At 40.4% G+C, this 21,346-nt stretch overlaps 1 protein-coding gene across 6 annotated transcripts in view; it reads left to right on the top strand.

Annotated features, from left to right (window-relative positions):
* Positions 1-21,346, top strand: part of CFAP74 (cilia and flagella associated protein 74) — a 204,189-nt gene that overhangs the window by 67,586 nt on the left and 115,257 nt on the right. For all 6 annotated transcript variants that reach the window (XM_089651853.1, XM_089651855.1, XM_089651852.1 and 3 more), the window contains exons 15-17: positions 10,893-10,959; positions 15,120-15,209; positions 19,712-19,885. In XM_089651853.1, the coding sequence (XP_089507979.1) occupies positions 10,893-10,959; positions 15,120-15,209; positions 19,712-19,885 (331 nt within the window). The remainder of the gene's footprint in view (positions 1-10,892; positions 10,960-15,119; positions 15,210-19,711; positions 19,886-21,346) is intronic.

Below are 21,346 nucleotides of genomic sequence, written 5' to 3' on the forward strand. Positions count from 1 at the left end.
TGGCTGGCAATGCTGTCCTTCTTTTGAAGATGAGTCACTGAGTCAGGGCAAACAAAGTCTGGTATCCTGATCTAAATACCAATGTGTTGGATCTGACCTAAATGAAAACAGACTCTTGGATGTGCAAGCCCAAGTCCACAGCACTCAGGAAATGATGGACAGGGCACAAACCTGTATTGTTACTGTATGAATGGGGGTGAGTGTGAATGGGGGATTGGTAGCTGGCCCTGACTTAACTGCAGTAGGAGCTGAACGGGGCAGTTTTTCTAACTTGCGCAATCAATTGTTCCTTCTACATATCATCATAAAGAATCCCAATGTATACTTACAAAAACATGCCATAGTGTGTGACTTTGACACTTTGGCCACTCAGGGCAAAATAACACAGTCTCTATAAATCCCACCTCCTGACTCACTTATAATCACCTTCCCTGTGTTCTCCAATATTCTGTAGTGCTAACCTTGTTTAAGCTCCATGACAGATGGTGCCAGAACGTAGAGTGTTGATAATGTGTCCCCCTCCTTCATGGGGCAGTGTCAGGACCTGATACTTGTCCGCTAGGGCTGGAGCATTGCATCGAGGGAGGAGGTCACAAGATCTCCTCTACTTGGAAGTATCAGTTATTAGGCAGCAGCTGTGACGCCACAACCATGTAGAGGCTGGGGAAGCACAAGGAAAGTGAGGATAAGTTGTGGAGGGGGGCAGTTAGCTTTTAAGGGGCTTTATGACTGTGCACTGAATGGCTTCTAACTAAAAATATCCCTAGAGTTTTATTATGTGTGACTGTATGCAAATATAAGTGTAAGTCCGTGGAAGACACTAACTGAAGTGAATAGTCCATGTGTTTTTCAGGTCTTCATAATATGTTTATGCTATATACTGTAGATGACGAATGTAAATACATGCTCCTTTAGGATATTTGCCACAAAACAATATTAACTTGCATTTGGGGGTTTAGTAAGAATCTACATCCTTTTTTGATTCTTAGCTGAAGTTGATTATTTGAGCACAATGTAAACAGATGGTTGAGAATTGTAGTATGTCCTAAAAACACTTCCAGCTCAGCACTCTATGTACAGTGTGCCAAAACCTCATTCCTGTATTTGAATTTCTCATTGGCTCCATATAAAGTGTCCTAATTACTCTAGTCTGGATTTATCATCCTACTGCAAATCACAGATTAGATATTTAACAGCAAGTCAATTAAAGAACATGTCTGTATTTCATAATAAAACAGAATTTAAAAAAATAATAAGTGTTCTTAAAAATTTTTACAATAAACAATAGTTTCAGGTAGGAATTACAAGATATTTATTAAGTAATTCATAAACACTGGATGGTAGCATGGAAGAAACTGTATCTGAACATTTAGGGCTCGTTCACACCAGCGAGCCACGGTGAATGCACAGTCGCTGGTCTGCTCTGTGTGACAGTGTTGATGTGCTGACCCCAGCGCATCATACTGTTTTCTTTTTCACAGATGTTTATTGAAAAGTCAAGATTTTCTACTATCAATAAACACTGGTAGACTGAGGCCAGAAAAAACTAAATCCTGAAAATCTCCAGCCAGATGAGGGCAGGCTTTCCAAATGTATTAAAGTGTTATTAAACCCAGGACCCTGCATTCACTATATCTGTTCTCCCACAGCACACAGAACAGGGAAGTGCAATTGTTTTAATAAATATAAACTGCTAAATACCTTTTCTCATCAGCAGTTAGAACAGTCTTGTGACTTCTATCAGTGTTCAGCAGAGCATTGGTTAAAGCTTATAGGAGGAATTTTCTTTGTGCTCTAGGAGGATGCAGCAACAACAAGAAGAGAATTAACTTACCCCGTTTTAGAAAAGTTGGAAGGGGTTGTTTGTTGTAGAAGTGAAGAGAATGTCTGTCGCAATCCAGGCATTTGCGTTAATATGTCACCAGCACTATGAAACACAGGAAAAAAGAGGGATGGGGGGTAAAGAGCAGGGGGTAGAGTTCTCCTTAAAAAACTGCATGGAAGACTTCCATAGAGTCAGGTAATAGTCAGCTCTACCCAGGTTTCAACTTCAAAGCTTAAGTTCAGCCTTTACTTTTGGCACAAGGCTTGACCCACAAAAGTCACAAAGCCTTCCCCAAAGCCCTCTTCACAATGAAGGCCACCTCAACTTGTAAGTGTAGGGACATCTGTTACAGTTTGCCTCTCTTTGGGTCGCAGATGTCCCAGACCAATGCTTTCAATCAGTGGTTTCAAAAGGGTACAACACAGAGTTCAAAACTTTTCCCCATACCATCTTCTTCTCTAATCAACCAAAGACTACCCAGAGACATTTATATTCACAAAAGGCCATGAACCACCTTTTGTCCCACAGAGTCATTGTGTCAGTACATCCACAAGACATATTCAAAGGTTTCTACTCAAACCCCTTCATGACACAAAAGCCCAGCAGAGGTATCCATCCTCAACAAATTCCTCCACACTCCAAATTTCTTATGGAATCAGCAGGATTAGTAATTGCCAGTAATTGCCTGTCTAAGACAAAGGGAACACATGGCATCAGTGCACATCTAGAATGCCTATCTACATGTCCCCATTTGCCCACCTCATCAGTGCTTTCTGTTCACAGTGGCAGAAAATCACAGCCAGTTTTTTGCAGTGCCTTGAACATATCCTTTGCTCCCAGAGTGTTCACAAAGGTCTAAATACCTCTGTTGACCCTGCTCATAACCTAGGGCATTCAAATCACAGACTATCTAGATCAGTGCTTAAAATTTCGAGTCTAGACCTACTAGCCAGGCACAAACCTTACTCTCCACCACTTGCCCCACCCAACCTTGCCCAGGTCCGCCTCCAACCCCACCCCCAGCCTGTCCCCCACCCCCAGCCCTGCCCTCAACCACGCCCCCTTAAAGCTTATGAAATTACATTTTTCTTTAGACTAAAGAGTCCAAAATATAAAAAACTGCAATTATAACATAGCTTTATTATGTCAATGTAAACATAACAGCAATAGCTTAATAGCAATAGGGTGCAATCAAAATATCAAGTTTTACAGCTTTAAACCTGTAGTAAACATTTTGTATTTTTTTGTTTATCTCCTGCATGGAGAGTTTTAGGTCAGCCCACTCTGCTTCTAACAGGTCAATTTTATCTTCAAACTGATTATCAAAAACATGTTTTGCAATTCTGTGCAACTCAGTCAATCCAAAGTTGAGGATGTGTGCTTTGTCTGGCCAAGACACGCTGTTAAATATATTGAAAGATTGTACAATATCTGAGGAGAATGAGGAAAGCCTCAAAATCAAATATCTTTCTGCTTTGGCCAATACAGATTGGAAGAAAGAAATGGGAAAGAAATTCAAGTTTGTTTTTTCCTTTCATCAGAAAGATCCTGAAGAGTTTTGACTGCATGTTCTAGTTTGTTTTTTACCTGACAGATCATAAGTTCCTTGTTCTGAAGACCCTCTGACAAACATTGCAGCTTGCTATAAAAATCGAATAGGAAATGCAAAAGTTTCACAAACCTCAGCTGTTTCAGGTCTTTCAGGATGCCTTTAACTTTAGCAGATTCAGATGATCCCTCTGTTGATATCTGCTCAAAATGGCTCACTACTGTCTTCCAGTTTTGCAGAAAAGCACTCAAGGCCTCAACTTTGCTGCATAACCAGCACACTGTGTGTACATCTTTCATTTCCAAGATTTCCTCACTTAAAGTGTTCGCAAGATCTTTAAGTTGTATAAGGCGTTTTGCTGAGCAGTGATAATATTTGAGAACACGCCGCACCACCTCATCGAATGTTTGTAGGTATGGCATTTCCTTGCAAACATCCAAGATTGTAAGCTGCAAGCGATCAGCCACACAATGTATGCTGATCATCTGTGGGCAGACTTCTTTCATCTGGACTGCTAAACCTGACTTGTAGCCAAGCATGCTTGCAGCTCCATCTGTTCCGAAGCCTGCAACCCATGAAGAGCCTCTGTAATTAAGATGCAAATTATCCATAAAGGCAGTCAATCCTTTGAAATAACCTTTGGCTGTAGCATTTTCTAGCGCAAATGTACCCAAAAAAATCTTTTTTGTCGTCTCCTTCTAAAACATAACGGACATAAATGTTTGCATGTTCAGTGTAGGTTCGATCTGTAGATCCGTCAATCATGATGCCAACAAAAGGTGACTTTTTAATGTTTGCCACAAGACTTTCTCTGATTATTCTTGCAATGAAATGAATGAATTGTTTCCATTGAACATTACTTCCATATTTCTGCAGAACTGGCACATCTAGTTTGGCACTCAGTGTTAATAAATCAGGGAAATCTAGAAATGGCTTTTCACATTTAGCTATGTAATAAGCAATGTTAAACGTGTGTGTCATGTGCTGAAACATTGCAGTGTCCATTTTTCTGCAACACATAGCTAAAGGTCTTTCTTCAGGGTTGTCTCTAGCCTTTGCCTTATCAATATTCTCTTTGTGTTTATTACATTTGTCATGCCATACAGACGTTTCCCTTTTAAATGGAGCTTTTACGCCATTTGCCCATTTTTCATCTGAAATTTGGTGGAACTGACTGCAAACTTTACATGTAACTGTATCATTTTCCTTGGAGTAAGCAAGCCATAAAAACTGAGGTAGCCAATATGTACTAAAACAGCGTTTTTTCGTGGTTCTTCCAGCGTCACCATCATTTTGTCATTTTAGTTATCATGGCAGTGGAAGTTTGTGGCAAACTACAACTAGCAACTGAATTAGCTATTGATTCATTTTCTTTTTCTATAGGGTTTGATTGGGACTCCACATTAGAAGGATGGTCTTTTTCTGTAAAAAAAAAAATCTTAATTTGCTCTGTTTCATGTTGCAGTGTAAACAAGGAGACCAAAAAAAATAAGGAAAAACTCACAGGCATGTGATATGGGTTGAATACTGGAAATTAGGACCACTTTTTTGTATTCCGTCTGGGCTGCCACAGATGACTCAGGCTGAAGAAGATCCTCCATGACATGTGATCATGCTAGTTGTACTGTCAAGGCCGGTCTTAGCTGCCTATAGGCCTTTCTGCTGGCTGAGCCTATTAAACGCTGGTCTGCTGGCTGGCTTGATTGATGGCTGGCTGGCTTGATTGATGGCTGGTCTGACTGAGGCCTGATTAAAGTCTGGTCTGTTGGCTGGTCTGCATGATGGCCTGCTCAAAAGGCTGGTCTGCTTGAAGGCAGATTAACGGCAGGTCATCTGAGCGGCAGTTCAGATTAAAGGCAGTTCAATTCAATGGCAGTTCAGATTAAAGGCAATTCAGATCAAAGGCAGTTTATATTAATGGCAGTTCAGCTCAACGGCAGGTCAGCTCAACGGCAGTTCAGATTAAACAAGGCAGTTCAGCTCAAAGGCAGTTCAGATCAAAGGCAGTTCAGCTCAATGGCAGGTCAGATTAAACAAGGCAGTTCAGCTCAACGGCAGTTCACATTAAGGGCAGTTCACATCAAAGGTAGTTAAGCTCAACGGCAGTTGCTCAGCTCAACGGCAGTTGTTCAGCTCAACGGCAGTTTAGCTCAATGCCACTTCAGATTAACGCCACTTCAGATTAAAGGCAGTTCAGATTAAAGGCTGGCCTGATTGAAGGCTAGTCTGCTTGAAGGCTCCTCTGGTGGATCGGTGTGTCTGCTGGCTGGGCTGCCTTTCAGGAGCAGGGCGGAGCACAGCTGCTTCCTTGGTGGGCCTGTCCATGCATTACAATTGTGAGGGACCAATGGCGACCCTAGGAAAATAAACAGGGTGCATATAAGATACCACAGTCAAAAATGGGAGGGCACTGATAATTTTAACCACTACCATATGAGGCTGTGTTTCTAGTCAGCTACCAATTGTATTGAAAATCTTTTTTTTTACTTTAAATTAAATTTGTAGCTGATTGTGCATAGGTGTGCTGTGCTTTTTTGCTTCTTTTTTCCTTTTCTTTTTTACTTTTTGAGAGCGGGTGTCTCCTCTCAGCGGAGGAGAGTGGACCTCTCCTGCACCTGTCCCCTCAGCGGCGCTGCCAGTGTAATGGCGGTGCCGAAGAAGAAGTTGGAAACCAAAAGTTGGAAACTGGAACTCAGCTTCACAATGAGGCTTGGAGCACAGGTGGAGCCGCTCCATCTGTGCTCACCACACAAGGATTTCCCCTCGCATTTGGCGAGTGGGCGAGCAGCTTTTTCAAGCCCTAATCTAGATGACCTTCTTCTGAATGACTCATCTCACTGTCAAACCCGCCGACATCCGATCTGCCAAAAAAGGGACAAATGGGGATCCAAGTCCCTTTCCGTTTGTCAGATTAGATCGGATGAAAACGGACAGGCAGTCTATTTTCATCCGACTGCCCATTGAGGAGAGCAAGCAGCTCTGTGTCTGCTGTGCATCAGCGGAATGGACACAGAGCTGTCATCCACTTGCTCAGCGGTGATCAGAAGACAGATCCCACGCTGAGCAAGTGGATCTGCTAAACGGGTCCACTCTGTGTGAAAGGACCCTAACAGTGATGAAAATTTCCTTCCCTACCACTGTGAAGTCCTTATAAAAGACAAAGTCTTACAAAAAAAAAGTCTATCAAGCTATGGAAGAGTGTTCCAATCCTTGACATTTCAAGGAGTATGGTCAAAACTGGAAACCAAGCACCAATCTGGATGCAGTCAGACAATGCTACCACAGTAGCATATATTAACCATCAAGGCGGTACAACAAACAATCCAGATTTACCCATGGACATCAACTCACTGCTCATATCCCAGGAGCAATGTTGCCAACCTCCTGTAATTTTTTTACTGACATGAACATGAAACATTTACTGATAGAGCACATTTTTTATTGTCAACCTGAAAAATGACAATTTCAATTAAAAGCTAACACAAATGGATATTTAAACAGTATAAACATCATATGTAAACACTGACAATACCCATAACAAGCAGTTTGCCTGCTTAAGGGTCCTTTCACATGGGTGTTCCGTATGCCCGTTTTCCATCTGTCCGTTTACGCATGAAAAATGGACACCTGTATTTATATGGACTAGCGGATATAAACGGATGATCATCTGTTTACATCCATTAATGTCCGCATCCATTAACATCCATTTTTTTTAACAGAACTGAACTGATGAAAAAAACGGAACACTCGGGTGAAAAGACCCTTACACAAAAAGTCAACACAGCATAACAAAATATCAGCCACCCTGGGATACGATTGAAAAACAAGTTCTTCTATGCATACCACAGAGAGCAATAAGCATGACCAGATTGCAGCTAAGAGTGGCTTAAAGTGGTTCCAAAGTCAGAAGGTTTTTTGTCTTCGTGCATTCTATTAATTAAGGTGAAAACCCTTCTGCAAGAAACTCTCCCCAGTACCCTTATACTTATCTGAGCCCAATCTCAATCCAACAATGGGTACTATAGCAGAGGCTCCCTCGGATCTCTCCTCATTGACCAGTGACTTTGATGCTTAGTTTCACAGTGTGGCAATTTTAGCTCGATATGTCAAGTTTCACAGGTGGTGTCATCTGTCCTGCATGCCCATAAAAGTCAATGGGACTGCTCCGCAGCCAACAGCGAAATACAGTATCACCTCCTGAATGCCTGCAAACTGCCTCTGCAAAGTGATCCACGTTGGATTGCTTTATATAGAGGAGAAGGAACTGCAGCACATGTGAAAGAGTCCTTTATGGTGAAAGGTCCACTTTAAGGCACAAAGGGCTTGATCTGACTTATACACTCCATTTATTTTGTGGGCATATAGTTTGGTGAGAGACTGAATCCCAGTATGGTCAGCTGATGAGATTTTGGGGCATCAACTGTAGCCCCTGGCTTACCAAAATTGTTCTGCATATTATTTAGTGCTAGGAATACTACAGGAGATGTTCAGAGACTGCAGACATACTACAGGAGATGATCACAGACTGCAGACATACTACAGGAGATGGTCAGAGATTGCAGACGTACTACAGGAGATGATCCATTATATGCTATGCCAGTAATCTAAAGGCACATTCATACTCATATAGTGTACCTGTCCCTTGTGTAAACCATTTTGGTATATACAATGGGCTCTGCAACAACTCCCAGGAACAATACCCACAATACCCACAACTAAATAGCTATTTTTAATCCTTCCTTTTAACAATCCACAGCTTCCAAAAAGCAAATACAAACATGCTTCAGCTACTTACGGGTTAATACATGGAACAGGCGCAGGGAACAGTCCCTACTTTAGTCCTGCCTTGATTCAGCCACACTCTGGCTACCCACATCTTCTCTTCTGGGTCAAATTTGGTAGACTGGGGAAAGGGGCAGGTTATAGAACAGTGCTGAATGCTGATTGACTGAGAGCTGGCGAGTGGCAGAGCAATTGTTACTGCTGCAGCCGTGAAGTGTATTAGATTAATCAACAGTCCCATCCTCTTAGTCAGTTGGGCACTGTGTGCACTACTTTTGGTTGCTGCACAAAGTACACTATTTTTACGGACATTTTGGGGTTTATTTACTAAAGCTGGAGAGTCCAAAATCAGACTCCCTTCTGCATAGAAACCAATCAGCTTCCAGGTTTCATTGCCAAAGCTTCATTGAACAAGCTGAGGTTAGAAGCTGATTGGTTTCTATGCAGAAGGAGTCTGATTTTGGACTCTCCAGCTTTAGTAAATAAACCCCTTTATGTCCATACCAGACATTCACAGACAGCTATAAAATCACGTATCTTTACAAACTGTCCATGAATTTATGAACGGTTGGCAACCCTGCCCAGGAATGGAAAATTGGCAAGCAAATTATCTCAGCCAGCACCACATGGACCAAGGGAAATGTTCTCTTCATCCGGATGTGTTCAATCTATTATGCCAAAGATTCTGAATTCTGGGGATTCCGAATGTGGACATCCTAGCCTCCAGATTCAACAAGCTACCTCTGTTTGTAACCAGAACCAGGGTTTCTTGAGCCCTGGCTTAAGATCCCCTAATAATTCCCTGGTCTTAGTTCAGGCTAATTTAAGCCCTCTAGTGCTAATTCTTCCTCGCCTGCTCCACAAAATACAGCAGAAAGAAAAGTGGCACCAAAAGAACCTGTTATTCAGGCTTACTCATACTTGTAGCAGACAACCCCTGGCCCCTTCCCAGCTGGCTAGATCTGCTAACTCAGAAGATAGATCTATTATCGTACCTCAAAATCCTATTTTGCCTAGTTTGAATGCATTCAATTCAGTCCCAGAGATTACTCTGTGCCTCACATTCTGGTCTTCCTGCAAACAGATCCTGACCAGAACTTGGCTTTAAGCACCCATAGAGGGTAAATATCTGCCTTATTGTTACTTTTTCAAAGGCCTCTGGTTTTAAACTCCCTTGTAAAAAACCTTTATTCAAGGTTTTTCTCATATCAGGCCCCCCTTGCAGCACCCCGAGATTCCATGGGATTTTAATTTCTCTGCCTTACAGAAACTACCTCTTGAGCCCATCAGGGATATTCCACTAGAGACTCTTGCGAATAAGGTAGCCTTTTTGGCAGCTATCATGTCTGTCAGATGTGTTTCTGAACTGGTGGCCTTTTTTGTAAAGAGCCTTTCCTCATACTGCACAAGGTTGTCTTATGCCTAAGACCATCCTTTCTTTCAAAGGAGGTTTCAGCTTTCCACCCCAATGATGACATTGTACTACTATCCTTGTGCCTTGCTCAAAGCCTCCAAATTAATTTTCTCTACATTGCTTGGATGTAGTCCGGGCCATTAGAGTATACCTCAAAGCTACTGCTTCCATCAGACAAACCCATTCCATGTTTGTTCTCTCCTCAGGACCTCACAAGGGGCACCCTGCTTCAAAATCCACTTTTGCAGGGTGGATTAATAACTGTTGACCAATATCCTGCTCATATGCTGTTACACTTCGATTCTACCAGATCGGTAGGCGTTTCCTCAGCATTTTGTCACCAAGCCTCTGTTGCCCGCCTGGTCTTTTGTTCATACTTTCTTAAAGTTTTACCAGATGGATATCCAGTGTTCTGTGGATGCAGCTTTTGGCCACAAGGTTCATGCAGCAGTGTTGTGCTCTTGGGTGTATTGACCCCCGTTGTTTTTGGGCCGATAGGCACAGTTCTGTTTGCCTAAATGTTGCCCATCCTTTGTATTCATTGCTTGGGGATGCCCATGCCTGTATCCTGTACTGCACAATTAAGATAAAAGGAATTTTGACTCACTTGTTTCTTCCATATTTTGAAGTACAGTACAGGCACAGGCCACACTTCCTCCTTTATTTTGCATTGCTTGCTTCACAACTGAGGATTAATGGAGTGGGGTATTGTTATAGGGGAGATTTCCCAGAGGGAAGAGTCTGCAAAAGCTTGCCAGTGTCCAATGGCCTGCAGGTACGCACCCATAACCAGTGTCCTGTCCTGTACTGTACGCCAAGATATGGAATTTACAGGTAAGTCAAAAATCTTTTTATTATCAATTAAATAAGTGTATATAGTAATATTATGTTTTACATACAGATTACAAGTTCAACATTAAAGTCCTCAACCATCACATTTTAACTAAAGTTGTAAAGATTTCACTAACATGGTCTTGATAAAATGGAGTTCTTTACACAGTGTAAAGAACATATATGGGCCCCTCCGATTTAGTTTCACTTTCTTAGGGACCCTTTATTAGGGTCTGGACTTCTAAACTGAGCTCCACCCACATCTTGATATTTGCACTACAAGAATGACCTTAAAAGCCACTGGATTGCTGTAATTTAATAGGGGAATGGAAGCTGGCTAGTCAATTAAGCTAGTTCACTGGTACAAAAAAAAAAGTGAAGCTGAATTAAAGTGGTCCACTGTAGAGGATTTTCTTGCTAATAATATTAGCAAACACATTCTGGTAACCTCAGGATGTAAAACTACTTTAACTTAATTTTGTATTTTACAGATTTGACCCACCTGGACAAATGTCTGCTGGAATGTCATGTGACATGATGGTCACATTTAAACCAATGGTAAATATGATTTTGCAGCTTGACCTGTATTTTTAACACTCAATTTGGATAATGCAGTAGAAGAGAGTAAGGCAGCTCATAGATGATTAATTTTTATTCACTCAGCCCCCTCTGTACCCTGATTTCCCCATCCACACATTTGGGGTGAATGAAGGAATCACAGCGCTAAACTATTGTGTTCTGACAGCAGGTAGACATCTCTGCCATCCGAATACACTGATATGTGTTGCAGGCTATAGTCAGTTGTGCTGATTGAGCGGCATTTCTCCAACAGTCTGCTTGCACAGAAGTTGATCGGTGGATCGACTTTTGTAGAACTAGGGTGCCCATACACGGAGTGAAATTCAGCTGGACCCTGTTGAGCTGGCCAAATCTCAATCCATGTATGGCTGGCTTAAGGGCTTCTGCTTGATTTATATCTGCCAAAACTATGATGAAAACATTGTAATGCCAGTTATGGCCATAACTAGGCCATAATTCCTGGTGATCTCATAGGACCCTTGTCACAAAATAAATCTAAAGATGCAAAAAATTATATTGCTCAAAGGCCCTACACTCAGCAATTTTAAAGAGTGATTCTGATCTGCCCATGAATGTTTGGTATCAATTCTCTTGATACATTTTCAACTTTCTGCAGATCCAGCTTCCCAGTGGTGAGAAATGACTGTTAAGCTGGCCATGCACTGATTGTATTTTACATGGTTCCTAATGAGCATCCTTCCACTGGAAATTGAAAGGGGCCAAGCAGAACAATGGCTGCATCAAATCAGATTCAACCACTGTATGGGTATTTTGACCGTTGTTGGCTCCGGCTGTCAGAATACAATAGCAGGTGCACAGCAGGAGATTCATCTATCTGGGCTGTATAGGCTGAACAAAAAAATTCTATGTGTGGATGACCAGCTGTATCTGCTACAAGCAGTCGTTAAAAACACTTTTATGCTGGATTCACACTGTTTCGTGTGCTTGCAGTGTACATGGTAAAACAAATGCACAGGTGTGAATGGACCCATATAGTTTTCCTTTTTCTTTTGCACTAACATGCAATGTAAACAAGTGAACCAGCCACATAGGAAAGAGTAGTATTTGCACTATTTTGCAATATATCTTCATGCAGCAAAGTACATGAGTGTTTCTGCATCAAAACACACAAGTGTGAATAGGCTGTTAAAGAAAACCTGTATGGAAGCTGCCATTACTGACATCTTTCTGAGAAAACTAGTTGCCCTACCCTGTCTGGCTTCAGAAGATTCTGAGCCAGGGACCAAAAACAAGCAGGCTGGTCAGGAAAGTCATAATAATGTTACAAAGCCTAATCTGCATACTTGTTTCAGGTCAGCAACTCATAAAATACTCAATCCACTGATTCAGCATGACAGCTAGACAACCAGCATTTTCAGAGAGACACAATCAGCCACTATACTTTCTCAGTAAAATGATTCAAACAAATGGACAGCGATAAATGCATTAATACAAAAACAATGAATTCTCTGGCGTTTAATTTATTCTCTTTCAAAGAGCTTTAATAATATATACATTGTAAAATGTTTGTTTTTTGCACATTTAGTTTTGTTTTTAAAAACTGGGTCTTGTGCAGAATTCTCCTTTAAAGGTAACCTATCGCAATAGATAATATTTGGCTAACAACAGACCATAAAAACAGATGGTACACAATGCCTGGACAGATGTTTAAGGGAAACCTGTGCTGAGGAAGCTCAGTGGGCTGCCATTACTAACTTTTCTCTATGAAAATGTTGGCTATCATACTGATCCAATGCCATCAATACTTTCTCAGCCATTGATTTGGATTAAGTACGGGATCAGGAGCTCCGATTACTGAATACTTATTCCAGGTCAGTGACCTGCAAATCATTGTATTGGCATGGTAGCAATATCAATTACCATATTCTTTCAGCAAAGGATTTCTTTAAAACCTATATGCAGATTAAAGCTGATGCAATTTGCAAGACTGAAAAACAGGTACCTAGAAGTAGAAGTATCTGCCTGTAGCGCTCCCAAGAAAAGCTATCGTTCTATGTGACACGTTAGATCCTGAATTTGCATTGAGGTTTGCCTCTACTACCACATTATTTCTCAAAACCAAATAAAGGTCTCTCTAGTCCACAGCATAAACTAACATAATGTTTCCAGGTCCCATTCTTAAAAGCCATTCACAGAAGGAAATAAATATCTGATTGAATCCTAGAGCATTCTTGTGCATTCAGCAGCCACTCACCAGCCTTCACTGAATACAATATAATAATATTCCTGTTAGTTATAATGTGAACCTTGGAGGGTGAAGTGAGTGAAAACTGCTGTATGTACATTAAGATGCTACACTAAATCAAGCAAGAGGGATTTAGAGCAGTGGTCTTCACAGACACGATCAATAATTCACCTTTTGGAAATGGATTAAATGAGATCATGCCTGTCAACTTAACATTGATCATATTTTACTGATATTGGTGCAGGCAAAGCCAGATAGCAAAGCCAGATAGCAAATGTGTTTTAAACAAGTGGTTAGTCTTCCGGTGGGCAAAAGAAGAAAATATCTGTATATCATAATCATGTCATTCAATCTTTTACAATATAAAAGCTAAACTCAAGCCAAAACCTTATTAATTTTGGAAAGGGTTAGAACTTCTGGTGAGTCTAAATTGCTGTGTTTTCTATGGGGAGATTTAGACCCACTTACATTCTCTGCCACAAAATCAGGAGAATGCATATTACCGGGACAGGATGGCACACACAGCGATAACAATTTAACAGATATTCTGACCTTTACCCAGAAAAAAATGAATTGGTGTTTAAAGCTGAACTCAAAATGTTTTACTTAGTTTCAGATAGAGCAGAGAAGGGATAGAGGTTTTTCTTTAAATTTTTCATTGCTGTCTGTGTCCCTGCTGGGGACATAGACAGCAATAACAGTTGCCTAGAAATTTCCCCCTAGAAAATTTCTCCAATGAAGATACAAACGCAAAAACAGATTTTTAGTAGAATGGATAAGGGTTAGGCCAGCCTTTCTCAACCTTTTTATATAGTTTTCAGGTATCAGAGGGCTTGATATAGTTTTCAGGTATCAAAACTAAAACTGTTACAGCTCTTGGTACCTTATAGTGATCAGTAGGTTGTACAAAGATTTAAATAAATAAATAAATAAATAAATAATAAGGTTTCTTTAATAATCATAAAATTCAATGAATAATAATATTGGCCCAAAAATAAACTTTGGGGTCAATTCACTAAGAGACAAATACCACATGAATTTGTGAGTTAAAATAACTCATGCAGTATTTATTGCAAAAGTAGTCAATTCACTAAAAAACATACGTTATTTACCAAATGTGTTAAATATTTATGTTTTGCGATATTTAGCACTTAGATTTTGCATTATTTTTGGTGGGTTTTTTTTACTTTTTTTCTTTTCAGGCTACCACTGCACCAGAAGGCACACAGCAAATATGTGGACCTATGAAAACATTGTAGTGTGGTGTCATTGACAAAATGATCTCCCTCTGATGAAATGTTACAATTTATTTTCATACCTGAGCTCAGAGGAGAACATTTTCACATTGATACATTGTACACTTTTAATTTTCTGGCCAGAGCAGAGTTCCTCTAATTGTTATTTTATACATTTCTAAAATACAGCCAGCAACACCAGGTGATAAATATCAAATGTGTGTGTGTGTTTTTTCATGAATTGACTTTAATGATTTATTTCATTTTTTGCTGTATTTATCTCACTATGTTAACAAATGTGTGGTATTTACTTCACATTCGATATTTTACTTTGATGAATTGACTCTTATATTATCTCTTGCAATATTTCTGAAAAATTAGTCATGTAACCTTTAGTGAATTGACCCCATAGACCTTGAAAGTTTTACTGGCCTTTTACTTTGGTGGATAGTGTAGACAGAATATCAATATGCCACTGCTCTCTTAGGGAACCCCGAGCAGCTGATCTTTGGTTGATAGTGGTTGTTTTAAATCATTATGTTTTGAACTGTGTTTTAGAAATATCTGTCAGTTTTCATGCAGTGCTTTGCTAAGTCTTGGTTAGAGTTGTAGTGTCTAATAATTCTGACATCTGTGGTTAAACTTTTTTTGCTAGTGCTATTGTGTGTCTTAATGGATCTTAATAATGTATTATGCAGATTGATGAAGATCTTGAAGGGGAAGTGAAGTTCTTGGCGCAGACTGGTCCTTTCACAGTTCCTTTAAAGTGTACCACTAAGAAGTGTGAGGTAATGCACAGTTGACCGCCTCTACTGTACTGGGATTGCCAAGTATTCAGATAAGTTTAAGCTGGCAGAACTGACTGCAAAGAATAGTTTTGAAAACTTTCCTATCAGCATGCTGGTTTTGGAGCGAATCAGAAAAGTCATGCTCTGACCCTGGCCCTTCTGCTGACCTTAACACTTAGTTCTTCCTGCACCAAACTAAAGTTGCCACCTTTTGGTCTGTAGAAAACCAAACACAGAAATGGGGGTGGAGCTCAATGGGTGTGGTTAAACCAGTGTAGTTTATCAATATTGTATCCCCCTCCCGCTATACAATGCACCTCCCCAACACTCACCCATAGTAGTAGTAGCTTTCACTGGCACCTCTGGCAGGCACAGGTCTTGCCTGGGGGTGCTGTGCCTGTCAGGGACAGTGGTGGTGTGTGCCCTTAGTGAGGCTTTGCTTCTTTCAGACCTCTAGTTAGCAGGGATTTACTGTGACAGACAGTTCAGCAGATTGTGGCTGTCACAAATTTAAACAAAAACACAGGACAGAGGACGTTATACTACTCACTTCCTTTCCTCTGACTGATGGCATCATCTAAATTATCTAACGCAGAGCACAGCAGAGGACATGAGTAGTGTAAATGTAAGTACCCCGGCTGTTTGTTTACCTGTGACAAAAGTGATCATCTGAGCTATTTGACCCTGCAGTTGCTCTAGGTCCATGCTGACAGGAGGTCTGAATGGGACACAGCCAAACTAAAGGGCAATTAACTCTCATGCAGGGACTGACCAGCTGAGCTATTACTGCAATCAATAGCGGGTCCACACTGATGGAGGTCTGTATGGCCGAGATCATTCTGCTAAGGTACAGCAATGTTTCTGCTAGTACATGCCATATCCCATGCTGTCTGTTCCCTATTCCACACTACCTCTGCCTCATATCATATGCCATGCTGTATGTTCTCTATTTGGCATCACCCCATTCCATATGACATGCTGTACATTACTGTTCCACACCACCTCATTCCATATGTCATACTGTACATTCCTATTTTTAATAACCTTGTCCCATATGCCATGATGTACTTTCCCTATTCCAGACCACCTTATTTCATTTACCATGATGTACATTCCCTATTCTGCACCTCTTAATTTTGTATATTATGCGGTACTTTCCCTATTCCACACCTCCTCCTCATTCCAAATTGTTGCTGCTGGGGGGGGGTTATTGATGCAGCTGGAGGATGTATTGTAGCTGCGGGGGGAGTTAATATTGCTGCTGGGGGATTTATTGTTGCTGCTGAAAAAAATGGCTTTTAAATTGCTACAGAAAGAAATGTTGTGCAATAAGCTTGTTTAGAGACACACAGTTTTAGTTTTGATATTTAACAGCACTCCTTTAGGCCAACCTATTTATCATGGCATATAAATGAAAAAACAGCCCCACAGGTAAAACATTTGGAGCAGCTTGTTGTGCTAGAGTTCAGCCCTACCTGTCACTTAGCCTGCTGTTGTGTCATCTTCCTGGTTTCCTCTATTTATTCCTTCCTATTTTGTTATTGGCCATTGAAGTTACGGCTGATGCCACCAGTGTTACCGCTGAGACTACAGTCAGTACTCTGCAAAATGTCCCTCAGTGGCTCTGGCACTTGGCACCATGTGATGCTGAGATCAGTTGGAGGCAGACCTGTGGGGTTTCTGTAAGGTGAGAAAGGAGGCTTAAAGAATATATCATAGCATAAGAAAAAAGAAAATTTTTAATACATCTCTGTAATACATGCACTTTTCCCCATGATTTACACTACAAACAAAAAAAAGATACACGTTCATCTGGAAGAAACCGATTGTGCTTTTAACCTTCTGGAATAAGTAAATAAACACAGCATTGCCATGTTAAATCAATAGAAGTCCAAAATATCCGTGAATAGTAAATGGAAATTTCTTCACAGTGAAAAAGAAATATTTTCAAATAAAAAAAAGTCTCTGTGTTCATCAAATGTTCAATATTCTCCACTGTGCTTGTGGTCCAACGAAAATGGTACCTCATTCAAGTGGCACCCAGCGTGCATACTCCACCACCATGCAGAGGACACACTCATTAGAACAGCTGGGCTTTTGTTGCTAAAGGTCAAATCTGCTTGTTTTGAAAGCTCCCAAACAAGGTATTTCACTCCCACATAAAGATTACCATTTGTCACTTCCAAAGTGATATCTCCTGAGCATTAAATCATATGGAAAGGAAGGAAAGACACAATCACAGTGAAACCCAATATTTATATAAAAAACTGTTAAAAATTATTTGTACACTCACCTGTTAATTGTGCCCAAAGCACCATGTATTTCAGTGTAACAGAACATTCACATGACCACTCAAACTTGAGCCCTACCAGTGCCGCTCTCTATCGCTCAGTGAACTTCCAGTGGGTGGTGTGAATGTGATGATGCTTCCTGTGCAGTTCCACCTAACACATTTCATCACTTTCAACATGGTCGACTTTCTGTTTTAACTGATAAGACAGTACCTCTGTTGCATTGAAATCACAGCCGGCATTGTCACCCCTGACAGGATGCAGGTAAAAGAAAAAAATAATGTTGGGACATGCTGTAGAGGGGGAGAGGGAGGTTTGGAGGTAAATGTAGGTAATGCTTGGAATATACTAAGAATCTGAACAGATGAAATTCGTAACCCAACAACATATAGTCACCTATAACATGTAAAGTAAAGTGTGCTTTTCCTCTTGCTATCCTGTCTACTAGCATTCATGCATCTCCTCCTCTCTTGTCAGAGCGCTCTAGTGGTCACCACACAGCAGCTGTGAAGACTCTGTGCAAAATCTGCTTTATTTACTTTAATTATCATGTAATTTTTCTTCATCCATCCTTTCCCCATCAGCAAGATTGTTTTTCTTATGGTAAACCTAATAGTTCCAGCTAATTAAGATAGGAATTATGATGACATTGTATCCGAAAAGACTGTATAAAAAATTTAAGTGTTACTAAACCTACAAAAGTAAAATCAGTCTGTATATGCAGTAAAGAATGCTTGTTATACTCACTGTGGAACCTAAAGGGTTAATCCTCCACATTGTGTAAAAAGGCTGTTTGACCTGTCTTCTCTGATCCTCCCCTTCTTTTACTGTCCCCCATCCATCTGCTGATAGAACAAAGCCTTGGGGGCAAGCTGCACATGCTCAGTTTAGTGTGTATTGCTAGAGAGTTTTTTTTGTCTTGGGAGGGTGCATGTGAACAGCACAGGGCCAATTGGTGCTGTCCAGACAGAGGGTCAGGGGTTATGCAGCCTCATAGGACAATCTGGGGAGAATGAAAACTCCTCCTACAAGCTTTAAGCAGTGTTCTGCTGGACACTGATAGAAGTCACAAAACTGCTCTAACTGCTGATAAGAAAAGGTACTTAACAGTTTATATTTACTAAATGAATTGCATTTCCATATTCTGTGGGAGACCAGATATAGTGAATGCAGGGTCCTGGTTTTAGTAACACTTTAATTTCATCTTCAAAAGTCTGATTTCTGTTACACATGCTACAGAGCTGTGGTTTCAGATAGGGAGAAATAAGGATCCTACAACAGCTTATATGCATAGAATGCATAGACTGTCTATATTCAGCCATTTTTTAGAGAAGGTGGCTTGTCATAGGACTTTTAGCTATAGATATACTAGTCAGTGTAAACTAGTTAGCTAGTGTGTCTGGGAAGGAAGGTCAAGAATGTATTTTTGTTTAAAAGTGGAATAACGATAGCACAGGATCAGCACTGAAAAGCTCCTAAAATACACAGGTTTATCACATTTGAACAGCAAATTCAGATTTCACATTACAACTGCTTACAAATATCATTGACCATGTAATTTACCTTTAAATATTTTTTTTTAACAATGAAACATGCAATGCTGGGCTGTTTTTACAAGCCGGAATGCTAAGGTGCAAATGTACTGAGGGACCTACAATAACTGAAGGAATCAAATCTATTTCTGCCCTTTACTCATTAGTGATGTTTATTTCTTGGAGCCATCAAATGCAATTGGTTTGAACAACAATGCCTTTCAGAATAATAGATCAGAATATAAACATCTGATTGTTAGCTGTAGGTTGCAGAACATTCAGTTGTGTGTACTGTGTTGTTAAGTAAGACTTTAAATAGGACATTAGGGGATTTAAAATGATATCCACCCTTCCTTAAATCCTTCAGACTCGTGTCTTGCTGATCTTTTAGAAATATATACAGAAAATACTTTTTTTACAATATAGTGGAATGCCTGTCTGGGTGAGATTATTCACATGCTGTTTTAAATGTATTTTATTAGTGTGGTGAACCTCTAATAAACAAAGTAATTTGGCATTAGGCCTGATAAATAAACTGAATGATTAAAAGCAAAGAAATATCTTCACATTTATTTTATGTTCTCCATAAAGCTAATTAGTCTGATAGTATATTCCAGCATCCGTGTTGTGAATATTAATGATAACCTTAATCAGTACTGACCAAAACCATTTTTTTCAGTTGGCCCTGGATAAGGAATTCATTGACTTCGGCAGGCATGTCATTGGAGAGACAGTGACACTGATGGTGACATTAACAAACCGAGGAGCTCTTGGGACAAACTTCCATGTTAGGCCATTGACGCAGGCTAACAACATCGAAAAGACACCTGTAAAGGTCTTCTCTAAGCAAATGGTAAGTAATTAATAAAGCAAAACACAGCAGCTGTGAGCATTGAGTAAAAGCCTTTACTGCTCTTGCAATCTGCTCACTTTACTTCAGTTTGAGTTTTAAATACCATCTCTATAATCTCCTACATCCATTCAGAGGGCATCAATGAAGCACAGCAGCCTCTTGCTAGTCATTCTGTGCTACACAACTTCTCTGCTTCCAGCCAGGTTCACACCTTGCATTTTACTGTGACATACAGTAACACAGAAACTGCAGTGAAATGTGATGCTGTTCACTGAATTACAGGGTACCCTAACCCACTTTCTCAAGGCACTACAGTGAGCCTACATTTTGGTGCACTATAGCACATAGATGTAAACTGTGAAAGAAATAATAGTGTCTATGAAGGGCCATAATTCTGCGTTGACACCCCTTTTAAAATGTATAGGTTGCCTTATCACAGCTAAGGTTAATGTATGTGATAACATACTGCAAAGGTTTGAACCTGGCCTCCAAGAGACTGCCATTGGAAAGAAACACCGGTGTGAATATTTTCTGAATGATTGGTGCATATCTACAATGTGACTTTCCTAAAGTTCACATAATGATATATAAGAACAGTAAGAACTTAGTGAGTGCTTACAACAGCAGCTAGTGCACCAAAAAGGAACCACAAACCTTCTCAATGAACAATATAAGTAAAGAAGTGCAGCGCTAAAACAATAAAAATCCTAATAATATTAATAATAAAAAGCTATAAGACCATCATGACATGGGATACTTCTATAAGTACAAAAATACCTCTGGTATATATGATATAATCGTCCAGATAAAGTGCAAACAGATATATATCTAAATTATAGTGCAAAAGGTGGTAGTATATATATCAGGTGACAATGACAGTCCCCAATAGGTAATAACGGATGAAAAACTTCTATATCCCGGTGTGAACCAGTAGTACTCCGGTGACATGCGACAAATGGTAAGATTGCACACTCACTGGAAGTGCAATCTTAATGCGCATTGATCAAGTAAGTCAGAACGGAGGTCTCCTTTAAGGTACAGCCTGGTACGAGATTCCCTCCTCTGTGGGTCTGGGTGTTAGAGATGTCAATCAGAGGGCCCCTTTAACGGGTAAACTGCAATAGGGTCTGGTCATAGGCTTCCCTCCTCTGGTCCGGATGGATCACCTGGGGTCCTAGGGTGGGTTTAATTGCTCGGTGCAGAGCAAGAAATATAGATGCCCACAGTGTGGTATGTAACAATATTTATTGGGAAAACACAAAGATGTAACATGTAGTACACATATATGGGGTAACTGTGTATAGAAGTTGGTGAAGCAGCATCCAAGCTGCTGAAAACACTAACCAGCTGGTGTTTAAAGATGGCCGCTGGACCTCCGTGATCCGGCGGCGTGACGTCACGGCATACAAAGGCTTCTCCTTGACATGTTTCTTCAAAAGGGATGTTGCCATCACATAATGA

The sequence above is a fragment of the Staurois parvus genome, unplaced genomic scaffold (genome assembly GCF_062004578.1).
Source record: "Staurois parvus isolate SC_StPar_1 unplaced genomic scaffold, SC_StPar_1.0 ptg000663l, whole genome shotgun sequence".
NCBI classification, from domain to species: domain Eukaryota; kingdom Metazoa; phylum Chordata; class Amphibia; order Anura; family Ranidae; genus Staurois; species Staurois parvus.